Here is a 20,581-nt window from a genome sequence, read left to right as displayed (position 1 = left end):
TTCTTTAGATATTGTCCAGTTTGACCTATGTATGTGTTATCACAATTTAAACAGTCTATTTTGTAAATTACATTAGGTGTGTCTAACTTGTTAGTACGTACAATGAACAATAAATAATTCAATATATTTATTTTTATTTAAATATTTAAATGGTTGGTTTTAATTATGTAATTGATTTTTTTAGATAATCATATATTTTATGACACCATTTACATGGAGGTAATTCCTCACTCGAAATAGTTATTCTTCAATATTAAAACGCATTTAATTTGGAAAACGCCTGCAGATTAAAAGGCGTTGATTTGTTAAAAAAATGCTATTACGGGTCTCCAGAAAACTAACAAAAGCCATGAAATTGTTCTATGAAAAACTTCCGGAAGCGCCAAAAATTAGTGAATCATAAAGTTACATTGATTTAGAAGTGGAACTGGATGGAATATCACTTGAACTGAGAGAGGTGGGCAGACTAAATTTAATGAAAAACGTAAACATCTTTGTTAGGTAGTTTAGGTATCTTATCTAGGTACTTTGTTATTATTATTATGGACCTAGGGAGAGAAATATAACTTCACTTCACTAGGGAAATGGAGTAAATAATGGTGACTTATCAGGTAGTAAGTAGTAATAAAAGTAAATTATTGATCAAAAAGTATGAAAAGTAATTTTCAGTAAGCGAATGCTTAGATATATTACAAAAGCTTATTAATTAACACATATAATATCATGAGTAACTACTAAAATCTAATAGTAAAACTTGTATAATCCAGCTTTGCCAACATTTGCCAGTTGTTTAGGTCGCATCGCTCTATATGGCTTTCAGGAGAACCTTTGTTAGAGAGCCAGTAAACTCTGAGAAAATAATTTATTGATGATTGTCTATTGAGAGTGGAATATTGAAGTACTTACATTTGTTCCACTCGAGATTTAGGTCCCTGGATTTTTCCGGTAATTGTGCCCCTTTTGGTATTTTTGATCCAACCGCCAACATTGAGCTCTTCACACAAATCTTTGCAGTATTTGGTAAAAGAACAACCTAAAAAGTATAAATGATGTTTAATTATTGTTTTTATGCGGAATGTAAAAACTACTGAAAAACATTTCACATCAACCAACAACCAGGCAAATCAAACTTACGTGCCTAGCAGATTTGCTAGAAGCATATGTGATTTGTGAAATAAAAATTTGAAAAATGCCACGCGTGCTGCGGACATTTCTAAATCGAGCTATACGGAAGATGTTTTTAAAGCTATAAGGGTTTTAAAATAAAATATTGGTTCCAAGTAAGTTTGAGTATCGATAAAGTGTAAGAAGGATGAGTAGCGATATACTTCTATAATCAAGAAAAGTAATTGTTTCTAATAGCCCGTACGAAAGTCTTACGCAAAGAGCAGACAACTTGGCCAAACCTGACATATATTTTATTGGCGATCGACTTTGATAACGAATTAAATTTTAAAACTTACCTTGAACTTTTCCAAATACTTCAAATTCCACAGAAACGTTGGGATCGACTAAAACTTCACTGGTGTTCATCTTTTGGTTGAATCTTAAAATACACTTATTTCAAAGTTTTAATTAATAGCAAAATAGAAATCGATTGATTACCTTTGCCAATCAATTTTATACTGCTAGAAAAAGGTCTAAGGATACGGAGATATAATTAAACCAAAAACGTCGTAGGAGCGAAATGTCGCTTCGAATTCTTTATGACTCATCGGTTCAGTTTAGCATTAATCACTATAGATAAAATAAATCCAAGAACCAAAAAAAATGTATACAGTATATGAATTGTATTATATATACTTAGTATATGAATTGTATTACTATATTAATGCAAAAAATATTCCTTACATTTTTTTCTCAATTTTCAACGGTTTTTACAACAATTAACATTAAAGAAAAAATACGTTTACAATCGTGTCTCATTTGAGACAGTGAAAAAAAGATGAGAAAAGTGGTGCATTCAAACGAGGAGTTAAGAAATATGCTACTATTTTACGTTGTGGAAGTAGTGGCCAGATAAGTCTGCAGCAAGACAATGGTGAAAATCAAGCTGTAGAAACAGGATTAATTATGAAGTCCGTCTATTGCAAGAACAACCTACCAACCAAGAAGTAGCAATTATTTAACCCTTCGTCAGTCTTAGTTTTGCCACATAAACAGCTAGAATTTTTATTATAAATTTTTATTTTTTTCTTATCGATTAATATATTTTCTATGTCTTGACTCAAATACACTGTCTATTATTAACATATTTTTTTAATTTGCAAACTATATGCTGAAGTGATGCTTATCAAGGTGTCACATCGTTTCGATCTTTGCCATTTGCTTAGCGAATTTTACTGGAACAACTTTGGAAGCCGAAGTGTCTAAATAGTAGTTTTCGATACAAGGGCGAAAAGTGTCGTTTTTTCAAGCGACGACGGCGTTTGAACTCGAGAATAAGTACTTAATAAATAAATAAATAAATAGATAAATATTTCAAACATGCTAAAATTAATTTTGTCTGTATCTTGAGCCCAGTTATGCTACAGGGAAAATAATAGCACACTACCTACAAGATCGGTTGAGACATTGACAAATTATTTGTGATAATTTAAAAAAGCAATTGTTAAGTAACCTTTGATTTATTTGGTCAGATTAATTAAATGTTTCTATTATATTAAGATAGTTTTTTCAATCTTCTAATACTTATATCTGAAACTATAAATTATTTTTGCGTTGTTAGCCGGTTTGATTTATAACAATAAACGTTTTCATTAGATTTAAACCGTTTCTAATATCATTAAAAAACATGTAAAGTTTGAATCTGCAAAGGAACAATCTTCGCAATAAGATATCCTACCTAAAATAGATATTAAAAAATGTTCTGTTCGAAATTGAGTTGGATGAATCACACATTCAGGGCAAGCTTAGCGAAACGCGGGTTAAACATTTCAGATCAACACAGCAATTGATTTGTGGCACAAATGAATTACTGTGTTGCATAGAGAATGTTTCAATAATACCTACTTTAAATACGCACAATTAAAGCTGTGTAGCATGATATATGAAACCAGCGGATTTTGGGACTTTTTTGTCGCTGTGCATAATTTCTTCCTGACGTTTTGCAATCACGAACGGCTTACATCTTTAGAGGTAATTTACTGAAAAGTTTACACTGGACTGAACATTCCGGTGTAAGCTTTGGAGAAAACACATCTGGAGGTGAAACACTCGTGATTAAAAAAAATCAGAAAGAAATTCTATTCCACGATATCCTTAAAAACCCAAAAATCTACTACTTTCAAGGAGTGTTTTTGATATCGTGAAGAAAACTGCAAGTTCCACACACTTATGTATTAAACACAAAAAGAAACAATGTATTACCATCCATATCCATGCTTTTTTCAGTCCTACCAAAATTACATATAAGTATGTTGAATTTTGTTATCGACAAATTTTCAAAGCCTGATGATGGCCGAACTCTCGCGAAAACGATTGCGCAAAACCACATTATAAACTCATAACACTTTATGCATACTAGTACTATGGTGCGCCCAGGCCTGACGAGCCGAGCCTGAGCCGCGGCCAAATTATTTTAATGTTGTGTAATGGTCTATTAAAACTCTTCAAAACTTGAACATTAATGGGTACTTACAAGTGATTAATTATGTCCAAATCTGAACTGTATTTTTTCCTTTGTTTAAATAAAACCTTAGATAAGAAAGTGAAACGGAGCAAAATGTATTTAGTAATATTTCCGGGAAGTTACTAAGATAAATAGAAATGTTTGGATGAACGAAGATAAATATTTTAAAAACAAAGCAAGAAAACACCGTATCAAAATCAAAAAACAAATGAAACGAAAAAAAGAACGAACTCTAAACGCACAAAAATCCCAGTCCACGTAATTATGTACTCCGGCCACCTCACCAAAGCCGTAGCTAGTCCAATTGCTTCTCCTCCGACTCCAAAATTTAAGCCAAATTCGATAAGATTGCGGCTTTAATTTCACAAAACTCAAGTTCAAACTGCTAAATTAAGATCCACCTTACATCCTTCCACCCTTTTCCCGCCCAAGAGGATAAAGGGCCACTGCAGAAAGCAGAAACTCAACAATTAAACAAGCAAAAAGCAGTACATACAAAGCAATAGTTCTACCGAACTAGCTCAATATAAATCACTATAACAGAGACACCGATCACAGAGTGATCTGAGCAACCTCTGCTGTGATCTATGAACAGCGGTATGCATAGTGGATCTCTTAAGATGCGCCGGCCTCCCGCCGTTCGCTGCAGGCAATTTTGGTTGCACAGCCGATTGGTTGAGCATCGCATTTTAATGTTGTTGGGCGATGCAGGGGGAATTTGTCGGATATGAGTGTAGGCATCTCTGAACGATCGCCAAAGCTATTTAGTGAGCGAAAGTTTTCAACTTCTCGTGTTTATTATACTATTTTTGTTTAAAATATATCTATGGATAACGATCTCGATGTTTTGTACAGTGTTAATTGACATAATTCGGATGTGAAATTAGATTTGAACATACATACCACAAAGATACGTAAATAAAACATCAACACTCGTGATATTCAATTCAAACAATAATTCTACTATTTTCACGTATATTCGAGATATGAAACATAGTCCTTTCGTTTCTCAAAGGAAATTGTGTAAATGTTTTGTAGTCATTAATCAATTACCAGGAACAATTCGAGGCCTTCTTGTTTTTTTGATAATAGACATTTTTAATGAATTTTATTGTCAGTCCCTACTTAGTGAAAAAAATTTAAGTTTGTCTGGGTGATGTGTTGTTGAAATAATAATAATAGGTAAACTAAGTTATTACTGCATTACATTTTTAACGTTAAAAAAGGCTTCGGAATGAATTGGTTGATTTTCTCAGCGTCAATAACGGCTTTCGCCATTGAAATGTGTTTTCTTAGAAAAAATAGTTATTTTGCAATTCATTTATGCAATATTTTATCCGTGCTTTTTACGGCGTTCTAGCGCAGACCTTTAAAATGACTCCAGGAGCTAATTAGTGAACTGCCGAACTTTTATCGGTTAAAATAACACTGCAAAAGCGGACTGCACGGGCCACCAGAATAGTGATACTGCGCATGCTCATTCTATGGGAGAATCGTCAGCGATTCCTCTAACGAAGAAAAACTTTGCATCAAAAACCCGTCGCTTTCGATTCGACGGCGGCACGCTCGGCGATAGGTCAAAACAATCTCCGGAAAAGTGCCTAAGATCGACTATGCATATCGGTGTTAGTGCCCTTTAGTACTTGTGTTTGTTTTAATTGTTAATCAGGTGAGTATGTCTTACAAAGTAGCCTCTTCGGTATGTTGATTTTTAGTTAAACATCAATAATAATGTTAATTAGTGAGTGTATCTCACAGAGTAGTATTTTCGATATTCTTTATTACTGATAAACATTAATAAAAATCCAATCAGTACCGAGTCCTAGCTGTGGAGGTTCAGCAGGACATGAGTTAGGCCTATATTCAGCTTAAGTAATAATGTTGAGGACGGGTATTGGATGTCGAGGAGTGGATCTTTGCTGGGTTCAGAGATACCATATGTGTATTAAAGTTTGAATCAGCATTATAAGTTGATAAAGCTGGATGTAAGATGTAATCATTATCATAAGACTTCTGACCAATGAGAACGCTGTCGGTCTACCAGACCACAGACTACTCACTATTCAGACAGACCGACTATTTCAGGATCAAAACAAACGTCAGCGTTCCGTGATACTCAACTGTTGAGTAGGTGATAAACAGCACCAACTACAAACAATCGAGATTGTAAATCAAGCTTAATAAAAGGGTATTTTCGAGTATCTTTGAAAGATGTCTTCAAGCAATTGTTCTCAAAACTGTATAGTGGAAAATACCTTAGATACGCTTTACAGTGAAACGCAAGGTGAGGCTTTTCTTTAAGTTTTAGGTTAGCAATGTCAACGTTGCCAAACAAATCTACACTGAATATGCTACATTTGATGTTTGCTACCTAGATACAGAGCCAAACATTTTGTGGTTAGTTGTTAAATTGTGCTCTTCAAAATTAACAATGTTGAAACTCTACATATTATATTTTATACGTAATAGCCGCCATGAATTACTGTGTTTATTACAAGCTACTTGATTATTTTAAAGTACACATTTAGTATAAGCAGCGATTAAGATTGGTTCGAGTTAAGAAAGACTAGCACTAAAAGGGAAAATCATTAAAAGATATTAGTCAACAAAGTTAATTAAATTTGTTAATTTATATTGTTGTTATTGGGAAAAACATCATTTGCCGAAGGGATTAAATACATACCTTCATGCAAAAGTGATTTAGATACTTGCAAACATCTCAGTTTCTTGTTGTAGTAATTATTGAAACTGTATTATATACTGTTTTTTAGCCCCCGACGATACATTGCGTTAAGGAAACGTACATATATTTTGTGTATATTTTTTGAGAAGCTTTTGTAGCCAAGCGACTAAATTTATCTTCTTTTAAAACCCCCCACATCCATTGAATGGTTTCAATATTTCCCTACAGCTGAACATGATAATCACGAACTCCCAATAGTAACTAACTTCTCAAATTGCAGAATAGTGCAATGGATATAAGCTCCATATATAAAGCTTAAACTTTTTTTAGCAATTTCAACCTGAAAAATTTTGTTACAAGATAGCTCCTCCCCATTAATAGAATTAATATTTTTTCATGATCGAACTTTACTAATTTTAATAATAATAATAATATATAATCCGTAATAAATTTCAAACACCGACTTTTAATTGATGGACAATTAGTTGAAATAGTTTGAACAATCCTCCAAGTCTTTATCTTAATTTTGATAGCCTTCCCTTTTATACGTCTTCCCTCATACATGCATGGTGCATTAGGGAAATTACTACTATTTTAAGTCATAGATTTGAAATAATAAAAGCACAACTGTGATACGAGCATGCCATTTCTTTTCGTAAATAACTTTTCCATATAAGTAAAGGATCTAAATTTCCAAGTTAACACCATTCAACAAGAAAATCTAACTACCTGCACTTACTTGAAATTAAATCGGTTTTTAATTCGTTTCAAAATGCGTCTTTTGTGCCTAACATGTTTATCTTATATTCAGGCATAGATAAAGACAAGTATTCAGTATTCAAGTACCTTAACTTTCTAATGCTTAAACCCCCGAAGGGTGCATGAGAAGTAAAAACCGGTGTGGACGAATAGGGTTTGTACCTGCCGTTTTTATGTATTTGTGATTTTCATTGCTATTATGCTGGCTTATTCTCTTTATTGCAAAAATTTAACGAGCTTTACCATTGCAATCTTGGAAACCATGAAATATGCAAGGTAACTTAAATTGGTGCAAGGTCGGGTATTTTCTCAGATTAAGTGGAAAACTAGATCTTTCCGGAATATGATATACTAAGAAAATATATTCAAAATTATTTGTAGTATAAGCTCCAGAAAGGAATGTTCCGACTTATCAAACACTCTGTATAAAAAATAAAAAGCAATAAATTAAACGTTTACATAATATATGGATACATATCGAGGGTTTAAAGCTGAAAGTGACCAAGTCAAAGCGATATTTGTGTATGTTGACCAAGTAATTTAAAAAAGTAATATTATTTTCTTCAAAAACTGACGAAATGTGTCTTCTGATATAATTTGTGGCTCGGTTTAAAAGTGCATTTACCAAAAATTGATATTTACATTTGGTCAGTTTTAGCTTTAAGCCTACGATATGGATTATTGCCCTCATTTATATGAAACATGTTCATATCCTAGTAAATCCCACTTCTCGAATAATTAAATTAAGTAACAGCTGCAAATCTTCAAATATGCACCTCTCTGCCTGGAGAGAGTACCTCTGGAGTAGAAAAATATCAATAAAAAGGTGTAAACTTTATTTGGTAATCAATATGTTCACAAGCAAAGCCGTAGACTTTACAACGTCGTGTTTATTGTAATTGACTTTTTAAATAAAAGCTTATTTTTTCAGATTCTTTATTAAATCAAACTAATGGGAGCAATCGCCTTTTACTCATCATGTGATTTTTGCGATTCGAGAAGAATTTCATTTTCAATTAATGTTTTTATACGTTTTTAGATTTGCTGTATTTTAACACCAATGTTCCGGAGGTGACGCATCTTGAAAGCGAGAGAGAATCATGGCCTTTAGTTTTTTTGCGTGAATATGTTTCCAGAAATTTTCCGGTTCTGATAAAGGGAGGAGCAAATTATTTGCCGGCTGTTGCCAAATGGAATTCCCAATATTTCCGGTATTTACATTTTTAACTTTTTTCTCCTAATACTTAACCATTCAATTTTGTAAAAATTCTAGCCGACATTTTCCAGAAAAAGAAGTTACAGTTAGTTTAACCCCTAACGGGTATGCTGATGGACTTGCTTGCTATGAAGGTCAACCTTGCTTTTTTTTACCAGAAGAAACCAAAATGAAATTTGCAGATTTTCTCAGTGTACTGAGAGAAAAACGGTAATTAGTTTTGTTCAAACACTCTTATCACAAAATCAAAGATGGCGGATTTTTATTTATAGTAAATTTCAGGAAAAATTACATCGGCTATATTCAGCAACAAAATTCCAATTTAACTCAGCATTTGTGTGAATTACTTGAAGACGTTGAGAAGGAATTCAGTTGGGCATCAACCGCTTTTAACAAGCATCCTGATGCAGTTAACTTCTGGATGGGAGATGAGAGAGCAATTACAAGCAGTATGTTTTTCGATTTTTTTGTAACCCTAAAGTTGCGAGCAGTTTAGGTATTTCTTCTGAATGAATTACATCTTTAACTGTATTTGGTCGATGGATGAACACTTTGGAAAATAGCGTGTCCTAAAGTTATCAAACATTTTCAGATTAAATTAATGGGATTTTAAATCTTTTCACAATGAACCTGCCTACGTTGATTCATGTAAAACATTCAGAATTAAAGAAATATTTGTTATGTTAAATGCTTTAATGATTCATCAGATTATCTGTTAAGTTTCCTCAAACGTAAAAGAACCAATGTTGTACTCTCGAAATAGTAACAGATAACGCACATATTTTATTGCATTAATGTAATTACACTCAGTTTACCATCGAAATTTTGTATAATTTTTATTTTTAGTGCACAAAGATCCTTATGAGAATATCTATTGTGTTATCGATGGGTATAAGGATTTTATTCTGATACCACCTGCAGACCTTCCATATGTACCATATAAAAGCTATCCTGTAAAACAGTATAAAAATGTTGGCGCGCACCAGTACGAAGTGGAAAACAGCACAGACTCAAAAAGTGTTTTTTGGATTGCGGCAGATCCTTTAAATCAAGAAAAGGACCATCAAGATTATTCAGATTTCCATAAAAAAACACGGAAATTCCATGTACGAGTTGAAAAGGGTGATATATTGTATTTGCCTAGTTTGTGGTTTCATCACGTCAGGCAAAGTCATGAATGTATAGCTGTGAATTATTGGTATGACATTGAATATTCAGATCCAAAATATTGTTACTATAGAATGTTGGCCACTTTGTGCGGCAAACAAGATTTTACGTAATATATAAAATGTTTTTTTTTACCTATTTCGCGCTCATATTGAAATTCCAGCAGCAGCTACGCAAGTTCAAGCAAAAACCACAGACACACTTACTTTTCCCAGACGATTATATTATTCATGGTTGAGATAATTATTAATTCATTGTGTATATTTTCCTGACTGTATTTCAACTTAATTCAAAAAAAATTTCTGGGTTCCAGTCAATTTTATTGTTTACCATTTAAAATGCCACAAAAACGCCTCGCTGTTTTTATTATTAATAAGATAAAAACAGTAAATTCACTGAATAGTATACTTCACACTAGAGCCTTGTTGTTGTAGGCCACAGTAAATGAGTTTGAACCCTGAAAGAAAAATGCTCAAATACGGGAAAACAAAATTGAATAACAACTTTCATTTATAAATATGTATTGTCTTATTATTGAACTTCTAATTACATTTCATTGAGACGATTGTTTGAAAAATCCTGTACAATAAATTGAGTAAAGTAAGTAATCTACAAATATGGTCGAAATAAATAAAACTACTAAGTAATCGCGCACAACAAGCAAAACGTATTCAAAATTGAATGATATATTTGTACATTCCTAGCTTATTGAGCTTTACTTTTGGTTATGTGATCAATTTTGATGAAGGTAACTTAAAACTGGGGCATCCTTACCAAACTACGCAATTTGTATGTAAACAGGTAACCGACGATATGATAAGTTTAAATAAATCACTCCGACAATCACAATAAAACTATGAAAAAAATGTTATTCCCAGTTATGATACAGACTTACCAACAGAGCCTAAATTACATAAACCGCGAATAACACATTTCACATAAACCTTTAAAATTGAACTTTAAGCTTTCAAAGATTTCATGAGATTATCGGTTGACAATGACTTTGGTCGTTCAATGGGCAGACCAAGAGCACGGTCCCAAACAAGGGCAGCTAATACACCAAGAGCTCTTGAAACACCAAAGAGTACAGTATAGTAGTTCATTTCTTTAAGTCCATAATACTGCAACAAAATTATTATCATTAGTTCACGAAATTTTTTCCGTGTTGTGTAAATGTATTTTTACCTGTAATAGTACTCCAGAGTGAGCATCTACATTTGGCCATGGGTTCTTCACTTTGCCAAGTTCCAACAGAATTGGTGGCACTACTTTATAGATGTCGGACACCAGCTATAATAAAATTTTTGAAGTATAGTAAGAGTTTGCCAATTTGAACCATGTTACAGTAAATTTCCGCCTATAGCGAACTGCAATTCATATTACGTGTGAGTTTATCCATAAATCTAATTCAATGTTCCACCGGATGCCATGAATCAATTTATAATCAACTTCAACATAACACGAACCGAATTCATATATCCAATCTTTCGCTTCTTCGGGAGATCCCGTAACGCCTAGAAGACAGGTCCACACGTGGCGGATAGGAGAATACCTGCCAGATATGGGTGATAGGAGAGAAATAAAACACCTTCCGCGGACCAACAGGAAAGTAGCGTATGTCTCAGAATGAGCGGCTACAAACAGCAAGTCTGACCCAGAATGGGCGGCTGAAAATAAACACTCGCCAACCCGCTCGGCAAGCGTGGCGTTGCCTGCCGAACCCCTGCCAAAAATGAAAATTTCGAATTCCAGAACAGAAATAACCCAGGGGAGTAGAGCTAAGCGCTCAGAATCTCGCACGGATTGATCAGTCCGCCCATATCAGTTAAAAAGCGAAAAACCAAAAAGAACATTTTAGTTTTAACATATAACATTTGCACAATGAGACTATAAGAGCACCTACTTGGAATAAGGTGAGACTAGAATAAAAGGCGAGGCCAATATCGTCCTGGTCAACAGCACGATAAAACATACTGTCACTAAAAGCAAAGCCATATCAGACCCGTGTTATCTACACTACTGTAGTAGTGTAGATTAGTTAAGTGTAGTTGCAGCCTACGCTGCAAATGAACAAAATACACAGCATACAGTTCATACAGGCATATGCACCCACATATTGAGAGACGAAGACGCCGAGCAGTTTTATGAAAACCAACAACAGCTAAAAACCAAGAAAACAAGTTCAAAATTATAATGGGCGATTTAATGCTAACATAGGACAAAAAACAGCGACAGGCGGCCCGAACATAGGTAACTTTGGACTGGGAACACGAAATAATAGAGGCCAAATGTTGCTTGACTTCCTGAACAAAGAACAAATGTACTGCATGAACACACTCTTTAAGGAACAACCTCAAAAAAGTGGACTTGAAGAAGTCCAGATGGCGCAATAAAGAACGAAATAGATTATGTTCTCACTACAGATAAACAGTTTTGCACCGATGCATCGGTTCTCAGTCGTTTTAATACCAGAAGTGAAGACAGCATCGTACGAGCCACAATAAATATAAACACACACTTGGAAAGAATAAAACAAATGGAGAAAATCATTCGGCCAACCGCGACCCAATTTAAAAAGAAAAAAGAGGATTACAACGCACAAAAAAAATTGGAACCATCAGAAGCTCTGAGAAATATGACACTCAGAGGAAAAAACGTGGGCAGGTAGCTACAAAGAAAATATGCTCCATGAAAGCAAGAGCTGATACGAAACTCAGAACCACCAATGAACTACTGGCAGAACGCAAAACAACGGACAGAGATTAGCAAGATGTCAAACGCTGGATAGAGAAGTAAAGAAGGCAATTAGAAAGGGCCCGAGCTCTTATAACACAAATAATAAACGAAGCTATCGAGAACAACGTGAATATAAAAGTATTTCGATCGAAAAGAACAAAAGGAAAGTCGCTCATATACAAAATTAAGAACCAACAAGGAGAAGTTGTTACAGAGAGGCAGAGTTAAGAATGGCATTAAAGCAGATGAAGAACAGGAAGGCCCCAGGATAAGATCTCTTTAGAGCAAACATGTTAAAACGGAGGTAAAACTCTTGAGAAAGCGCTGATTGTCCTTTTTAACAGACGCATGGAGGACGAAAAAATTATCGATAAATGAATAAATGCCGAGGTAATAATATTCTTTAAAAACCGGCGCCGAATTAACATAGAGAACTACAAACCGATTAGCTTTCTATTAGTTTTTTATAGGCTCCCAGGCAAAATCATTACCAACCGCCTCAAAAATAAGTTTTATTTTTATAAGATTTTTACCAGCCCGTGAAACAGGCTGGATTCCGGAGTAGCTTTAGGACATTGGACCACATTCAAAGGGTGCGCACGTTTATTGAGAAGTGTGCAGAGCACAATGGCCCGTTACACCTCGTTATGTAAATGGCATTCGTTGACTACCAGAAAGCATTCGACTCACTGGAAACATGGGCGGTGCTAGAGGTGGTGAGCAACGCGAGAGTCGACTCAAGATATACGAGCCTCATTGAAGACATCAACAAAGATGCTACGCTCCATGTCAAAATAGATGGAAACTCAACAACGAATAAGATCCCAATATAGAGGTGTYAGACAGGGTAACTCCATTTCTCCAAAATTATTCACCCTAGCTATGTCTTTAAKAAATTGTCATGGCAACAAAAGGGAGTCAACATAGACGGAAGACACCTAAATCATCCCCGTTTGTCGACGACATTGTAWTCATCAGCTCTAATGCAGSGSAGCTCAGCAATATTGTAACGGAAATGGCCTGGGGTACTCACGTTTGGAATGGGGGATCGAAATTCATGGTATTTCAGTAAATGGGAGCCCATTTGGGCCCCATTTACTGTCAAATATGACACTGACAAGCGGGAAGTTTCGCACCTGTTCTGGAGATTTCTAGAACTATCTGGGATACCTGGAGAAAACTATATAAGCGACGAGGAGAACCAGACAAGGGGAGTGAAGTGACAGCAGCGACCTGAGTACAGAAGAGGTTAAACTCCGCGAGTCGGAAGAGCGTGTTTTCCGTGTGTTTTTGTTATTGTTTGTGAAGTTGACGGTAATTTTGAAGTTAGTTTGTTCCTGTTCCGTATTTAAAGTTATACCGAGGTAAATAAAAGTTGGAAGCTGAAGAAAGAGTTCGATACTCGGCCATCCACGGTACAATATGTTACACGAACTGAGGRAAGCATCACAAATATTGGGTCCAGAAATGAATCTTCGAAAAAACAAGATTATGAGCCCAGATAATATTTGTGTCACTATCGATAACCACGCATTTCAAGTTGTAGAAGAATATACATATATATCTTGGCCACAACATAATGCCACGTAAGAGCAATCAGACGGCCGAAATAGAGAGGAGAAGTTGTCTGGAGTAGTTGGTTTGGGTGGCTTTTGGAAATCTTGCACTACCAATAAACTTAAAACGAAAGGTGTATGATGCGTGCGTGCTACCGGTTATGTTGTACGGACTCGAGACAGTTACCCAAACTAAGAAATGCGCACAGCGACTAAATCTGCCAACTTGCGATGGAACGAGCAATACTCGGAGTTAGCTGGAGAGATAGGCAAACGAATGAAGATATCAGGGCGAAAACCCGTGAAAAAGCAAGTCCGTGAGGCGGTAGAACAAAGTGAGAGAAGTAAATGGAGATGGGCGCGTCATGCAGTGGAAACCACAACTAACAGTGTTGGCACACCCCTGTTAAGATGGCGAGATGGTATACAGAGACGAGCAGGAAAGAACTGGATTCTCTCAGCACAGTGTAGATCGACATGGAGACAAATGGAAGAAGCCTATGTCTAAGAGTGAACTCAAACGTACTGAATAAGAAGCAGAATCTTTAGCTCACAGTCAAATTTTATCTAATATATTTTTCGTTTGCCCTTATTTTCTTCACTGCAGCTGCACAGTGAACAGGAAATTGAAAATGGATAAGGTTTAACGCAAAACCAATTATGAACGCTTTAAGATGAAATGTATCATTGGGAGCAAAATGATCGGAGATTATCATAAAACAATTAGTTTCTTAAAAGCACTTACCTTGAAGAGGGGATCCTCGGGAAGATGTTTCAAAGCGAATTCTCGTTGACACGTGTAACGTGGGTCAGTCTTCCTTAAAACGGCATGACCGTAACCAGGTACTACTTGACCAGACTTCAAAGTTTTCCAGATGAACTCTTTCAATTGCTCCTCAGTGTATTTGTCACCAACTTGTTGGCGGAGTTTTTGAATCCACAAGAGTACCTACGAACAATTGTGTACCCTTAGTTATAAAAACACATTTAGATTTTGTATAGCAATCTTGTTCAAAAATCGGTTGGCGCATTTGTTTGTAAAGGGCAAACAACTTACTTCTTGATTGGCTAATCCATGAAGTGGTCCAGCCAAACCATTCAAACCAGCGGCAAATGACAAATAAGGGTCGCTAAGAGCTGATCCCACCAAGTGCGTGGTGTGAGCAGAGACATTACCACCTTCATGGTCACTGTGGATGGTAAGATATAATCTCATCAATTCGATGAATTTGGGATCATCATAGCCCAGCATCTGAGTGAAGTTGTAAGACCAATCCTTGGATGTATCAATGGCACCAATTCCTATAAAAATTGGAAATATTAGCAAAGCATTTGGAATAAGAGAATGAATAAGAGAATAACCTGATCCATCCCGATAGGTATTTCTATACACCGTGGCGGCAACTACTGGCAATCTGGCGATCAAATCCATGGAATCTTCATAAACGTATTCCCAATATTTGGACTTGTGCACTCCGCTAGCGTAGGCTTTAGCGAATTTGCTTTCGCTGTTCAAGACAGTGATGGCAGCGGACAATTGCGACATAGGATGAACATTGCTGGGTAGAGTGTTGAGCAGGGTTACCACATGGGGAGGTAATTCAGCACGTTCAGCCCATTCTTTCGAAATGGCTTTGGCCTGTAAAACAACAATAAGCATTGTAGTGTGTGTTATTTCAGGAAAATGTACAATTGTATATCTTGTAAAAGCATCCTATTAGCATTAGAGTAACGCTGACTGGATGGGCGCTCACCTGGGCATCTGTAGGTACATCTCCAGTAATTAATAGCCAGAAGAGACCTTCTGGAATGGGCTCGTTGCCACCTGGAGCCTTAGGAAGAACTTTTTGACATTCGGGAATGGAAAGGCCCCGAAAGCGGATACCTTCGTCGGCGTCTAGCACGGATGGTTCCCATACCAAACCTTTGATTCCTCTCATACCTCCGTACATCTATAATTCAATATTGAATTTGCCGTAAGTACTAGCAATTTTTTCAACATTTGCTATAAAGCGTAACATTCAAGGACATGATCATAATTTTCGGAATATTTAAAAAGACTTATCTAAATGTCAATATGTTAAATACCGTTGCATCATTTATCATTTAAACAGCTTTTCGATTTTGCTAATAAATAAAGAGAGTCGTATTTAAAGGAACAACGGTTTTGATGGTTACTTGAAAACGAAAGTTACAACCATAAAACTGATAATGTGCTTTTCACACTGACTTGAACTGACACAAGTTGCTAATGAAAGTGTAGTCGGTTTTGAGTTGCAGTCGGTTTGTAGTGTTGGTGCTTTGATGGCAACTCGTCAGAAAATTCGTTCGTTCTCATCTTATATTGGACAAAGGGCATTAGGGTACTTGTTTTGCCATTTTGTAACATTTTTCTTTAATTTGTTTTAAAAATATTTTGTTACTTAAACAGTTCAATTTTGAAGCAACAAAGCAAACTATTATCTCTCCGGGTTGCACATATCGCTATGCCAAACAAATTCATAAACTTTTAGAAAAATGATTGTTGCGTGACTACTATAGCAAGATAATGAATGTCACGCCGTAGCGTTTTACTGGTTAAGTAAATTATTTTATCATGAGATTTCGACGGCATGACTTTCTGTAATGCGTTCGGTTCACGCATTCTGCATTTATTTTTCATTCACAAGAACGTTTTCGTGTTCGTAAGAAGTTTTTATGTTTATAACATGAAAACACATACCGTGTGTATATATTGTGATATATACAATAATATTATATTGATCTTCGAAGCAGTATTTGCGAAACAATGCGAACTTTTCAAATCATAATAGATACAACAAGATGTGTAAACAACTGCAAATTATTAATCCATGCACTAAGTACTTTGTCCTGACCCTGACCTTTCCTACGAACAAAATCAAATCTCAACCAAATGGTTCGAGATCGAAATATTTTGGTTTATGTAAGAAATTAACACATACGTTTTATTTTGCAACTGGTTGTATTTCAACCTAGGTATACATTTTACCATTTTTAAACTTCCTATTAAGGAATGATCAAAATGATTATTGAAAGGATTGATCAAAATGTGTGTCTCTGATATATTGTCATGTGTTTCTCAGTTACTAAGGAAATAATAATCCATAATTCAGTAGTAGTAAATAACTTAAATTATCGATGTCATCCACATAAGACACATTTTAGTCATTATTGATGATCAGTAGGCTAATGATATAGATAAACAAGTCGGTACATATCAATCAATCGATGGAAAAATAAATGCAGTGCCATTATATTTCGTTTATCAAGCTCAACGTTAATTTCCCCCTTTATTAAGGAAATTTAAGTATGTAAACCAAAATTTCTAAACGAGGGTGAATGATAAATTATTATTTTAAAGAATAAACCAGGGTATCAGTGTAATATAACCATTTGCTGTGGATTGATCCGTTCAAGTGGCATATGATAGTTGATATTTCTAATGATAACAGAAAACTCAATGGAAAGTAAATTTTATAATAAGTTAGTTAGTTAAAATAAGTTTCAAATAAATGGAAAACATGTGATCGTCTGTTATTTTTAAGCAAAAAATATCTTCTAAAAATACATACTGTAAAGTGCGTCGCATGTGCATATAATTTCTACTAAACTGGTTTTTAAAAAATGTATTACAATTTGTTAATTATTTTCACTCAAGAATTACATTTCTGGCTCAATAGGCAATAGCTCAGGAATAACATTAGAAAATGGTTATACGTGTCAATCAATTGTTTCAAGTAGATTTTCTCCCTTTTATTCAACGATCTTAACAGTATAACCTACTCTTTTAATCATCTGTATTACACGGAGATCCAATACAATTGTTTTTGTGTAAACACTAACATGAAAACCAATATCTGAATGCGCGCAAGTTAAATTGTTTCTACAACTTTAAAACGCGATTATTCGGACCCCTCTGAACAAAAAGCAACAAAGTAGTAACTAATGTAAAGAGAATTGGACGCCCTTTAAATCCATGTGCCACTTGACCCCCCTTCGCACTTAAGATTCTAAGGGTGACATCTGCCCGTCATAAAGGGTTGAAACAAGGAGGCTAAAAATATTAATTTAAAGTGATCCCCTTACAAATAAAATTGACGGTTTTTTTTTTTATTTTTCATATTTTCAACTGCATGAAAGATATTAAGGGTGAGAAGTTTTCAAATTGACACCCCGTATAAAAAACGGCTTTTGGATAAAACTTTTAGGCTTCATGTAAAATGAGATTTTCCAGACTTTCAAACCTGGAAGATATTCAAGTATTCAGTTATGGTATAGAAAATATTGATCCTCTGGAATGAAGCCAGATAAGTGACGTCTGACTGTTATAACTTAGTCCAAAATCCCACAAGTGAATGTGGCCGAGAATACATATGTTTTGAAAAAATAGAATACACATGATTATTACAATTTTTTAAGTTTATTTCGGATCAATTTCGTTTGCCTTTAGCACACACATTTTTCGGCGCACTGCACATAAATTATTATATAAACTATGTTTTCTTTTAATTATTAGAACTTTGTTTGTACATTTTGAACAGCTAAAGCCTGTTCTTGAATTCCGACTAAAAGTTGCCTTGGATGTACAATCGATACAACATGAAAGACAGCGCTATGTGCATATCAAAATAAATAAAATATGAATGGATAATTTCCATGAAACAGGTGTGACAAAAATGAAAACAAGGAAAAATGTTTTTCCTGTAATTATTCTATTAGTATTAAGTATGTGCAATTTCAAGGCGTTTTCATTTTGTATGTATTTCAACTAAGATTTTAGTTTTAAATAAACTTTGTGTAACTGAGTTTTCAACTATAATAGTATTTTTTTTATACAAGACGATAAATGCTACTGTATCGTTGAGCGAAAACATTAATTTTCCAGCGATTAATCACGAGTGAGTACATTTCGGGAGATTTTAATGGAATGTTATTGTTGTTTGTAAAACAAGGTTTTTGCATTGACTGATTTCAAACGAATTTAGTATGAAAAATGTTTTTAAATAGTTTAGCGATGTGAAATGAATAAAATGTCCCATTAAAATTCAAGAGCGAGGCCATTAACAAATTATGAAGTAAATGTAACTAAAACAGTTTCTATGAATTAAATTTAACCAATTATTGACCAAAATCCGAAAGGCTAAACTAGCGAGTTGGGTATAAAATAGAACTAATTTATGAAATGAAGCCTACATTCATTCCAATGGTAAGCAGAAAACATACAACATTCAAAGGTAGACTCTTGGGCTCCAAGAATATACGAGGGTCGTTTGATAAGTCAGTGACTTTTTTAATTTCCTAGGTAGTAACTTTAAATTCAACACTACTCCCGTCAACTGTCGTGTGTTAGTAGACTGCTGTGAAATTTTAAGTACGCTAAGTAATTTAGCTCGTATTTAACAGTCATTGAAAGGAGATGACTTCGTCAATTTCGACGAAAACGGAAAAAAGTAACTTTCGAGTGCTGATTAACCATTATTTTTTACGTAAAAACCATAAAGGAAACGAAGGAAAAATCTCGATAAATACTATAGGTACTATTAAGAAGTGGTTTACTGAGTTTCGCTGTGGTCGTACCAGCACAAATGACGCAGAACGTTCAGTTCAGAAACAGATACTTTTCATGGAAATTAACCGGTCAATTTTAGTTTGCAGCACTATAAACAACTTACCAGAACCCAACWTACCACATTTCAATAGATTACATATGYACTTACCATATCAACGGTGACTTCACCGACTTTGGTAGCCCCATGACTTTTACGGAAGTTCTTAACACGTTCTTGTTCTTTGGGGATTTTAGCCGCTAAAACGGCTTTGAGATCCGTGGAGGCATCACTGAGCTGTCTTAGAACTACTGATAATTGAGGAACGATCTTCTGCAACACAAAACCAAACACTTGGTAAACAATAAAAAAACATAACTGATAATAACTAAACATGTGTACTCATATGTTATAGGTGAAAGTGCATATCGAAAATCAACTCAGCAGGAAAGTTAAACGAAAAAACCTATACATGATTTGAATACCTTTAGTAGACTCATTTGTAAAATGTTTTTCGGATATGAAAAAACTCAACAATAAATCTGTCAAAAAAGTCATTTTAGTAACCGAAAAATATGACCACTTACTTCAAACTATACCTGGTATAACTTTATTATTTTAATTATCGCAAAATTTTACTAAAATGGCGATAATCTGCCAACGTCGCAAGTAAGAAAAAAACAATTTACGGTGCATATGCAGTGTTTCAAGCTGCATTCCATGAGCTAATGAAAAATGGGTAGTTCTATTTAAAAAAATACACTTTGATCTTGCTTCGCTTTTCTGAGACACTCTACATCAAATAAGAYATTTTTAAAATKTGCGCACTTTGTGCGTCAACAACWTAWATRAAACTATTTTTCSAAAGTTCAACAACATCGGAAATAATGGACTCTATCGCACTAAAAAACCACCCTGTATTTATTTATATTTTAATTTATCTCAATTAGGATTTCCTTGCTATCCACCCCGTATACCTGCTTAATATCACAACGTAAGTAAAAGGAAGGTAGTAAGTAGAATGAAACCTATTAAATGTATTAAAACGATTATTAAAACGACAAAAATAATAATTTTTGAATAACCTGCAATAGCGGTAATCAAATTTTAAATTAAATTTTCGTATTTAAACTTAAGACTTTTTGCCCAAAATTGCACTGCGCTTGTTCTCTGTAGATAGGTATTAAGAACAAAATACATAATATTGAAATGGCTCACGAAGGTACTTGTGTAAGATTCGGTAACTTTAACAGCTTGCGAAATTTC

The 20,581-nt window shown here is 34.7% G+C and overlaps 3 protein-coding genes across 5 annotated transcripts in view; 1 reads left to right on the top strand and 2 right to left on the bottom strand.

The window, feature by feature from the left end:
* Nucleotides 1-659: 659 nt before the first annotated feature.
* Nucleotides 660-1,693, bottom strand: LOC109540266 (acylphosphatase-2). Of its 3 annotated transcripts, XM_048665130.1 has the most exons (4): nt 1,606-1,693; nt 1,464-1,546; nt 907-1,033; nt 660-849 (listed from the first exon to the last, which is right to left on the bottom strand). In XM_048665130.1, exons 2-4 carry the CDS (start codon nt 1,531-1,533, stop codon nt 735-737), a joined length of 312 nt encoding a protein of 103 aa, XP_048521087.1. In that variant the 5' UTR covers nt 1,534-1,546; nt 1,606-1,693; the 3' UTR covers nt 660-734. The 3 variants fall into 3 exon arrangements, with proteins under 3 accessions (XP_048521087.1, XP_048521086.1, XP_048521088.1); XM_048665129.1 differs by lacking the exons at nt 1,464-1,546; nt 1,606-1,693 and adding an exon at nt 1,139-1,216; XM_048665131.1 differs by lacking the exons at nt 1,464-1,546; nt 1,606-1,693 and adding an exon at nt 1,089-1,113.
* Nucleotides 1,694-5,369: 3,676 nt separating this feature from the next.
* On the top strand, nt 5,370-9,594 carry LOC109540363 (bifunctional peptidase and (3S)-lysyl hydroxylase Jmjd7). Its single transcript, XM_019908719.2, has 5 exons — nt 5,370-5,915; nt 8,113-8,284; nt 8,347-8,499; nt 8,572-8,738; nt 9,136-9,594. Exons 1-5 carry the CDS (start codon nt 5,843-5,845, stop codon nt 9,567-9,569), a joined length of 999 nt encoding a protein of 332 aa, XP_019764278.1. The 5' UTR covers nt 5,370-5,842; the 3' UTR covers nt 9,570-9,594.
* A 371-nt stretch (nt 9,595-9,965) lies between these two features.
* LOC109540322 (probable citrate synthase 2, mitochondrial) overlaps nt 9,966-20,581 on the bottom strand; it is a 17,877-nt gene continuing 7,261 nt past the window's right edge. Inside the window, exons 2-8 of the mRNA XM_019908661.2 lie at nt 19,487-19,648; nt 15,503-15,700; nt 15,111-15,387; nt 14,806-15,050; nt 14,494-14,697; nt 10,642-10,746; nt 9,966-10,577 (exon numbers count right to left, since the gene is read on the bottom strand). Coding sequence (XP_019764220.2) covers nt 10,416-10,577; nt 10,642-10,746; nt 14,494-14,697; nt 14,806-15,050; nt 15,111-15,387; nt 15,503-15,700; nt 19,487-19,648 — 1,353 coding nt within the window. The 3' untranslated portion in view covers nt 9,966-10,415. The remainder of the gene's footprint in view (nt 10,578-10,641; nt 10,747-14,493; nt 14,698-14,805; nt 15,051-15,110; nt 15,388-15,502; nt 15,701-19,486; nt 19,649-20,581) is intronic.

The sequence above is a fragment of the Dendroctonus ponderosae genome, unplaced genomic scaffold (genome assembly GCF_020466585.1).
Source record: "Dendroctonus ponderosae isolate FM_Combo_2020 unplaced genomic scaffold, Dpon_F_20191213v2 Dpon_F_20191213_3, whole genome shotgun sequence".
NCBI classification, from domain to species: domain Eukaryota; kingdom Metazoa; phylum Arthropoda; class Insecta; order Coleoptera; family Curculionidae; genus Dendroctonus; species Dendroctonus ponderosae.
This window is presented reverse-complemented; position numbering and strand designations above follow the sequence as displayed.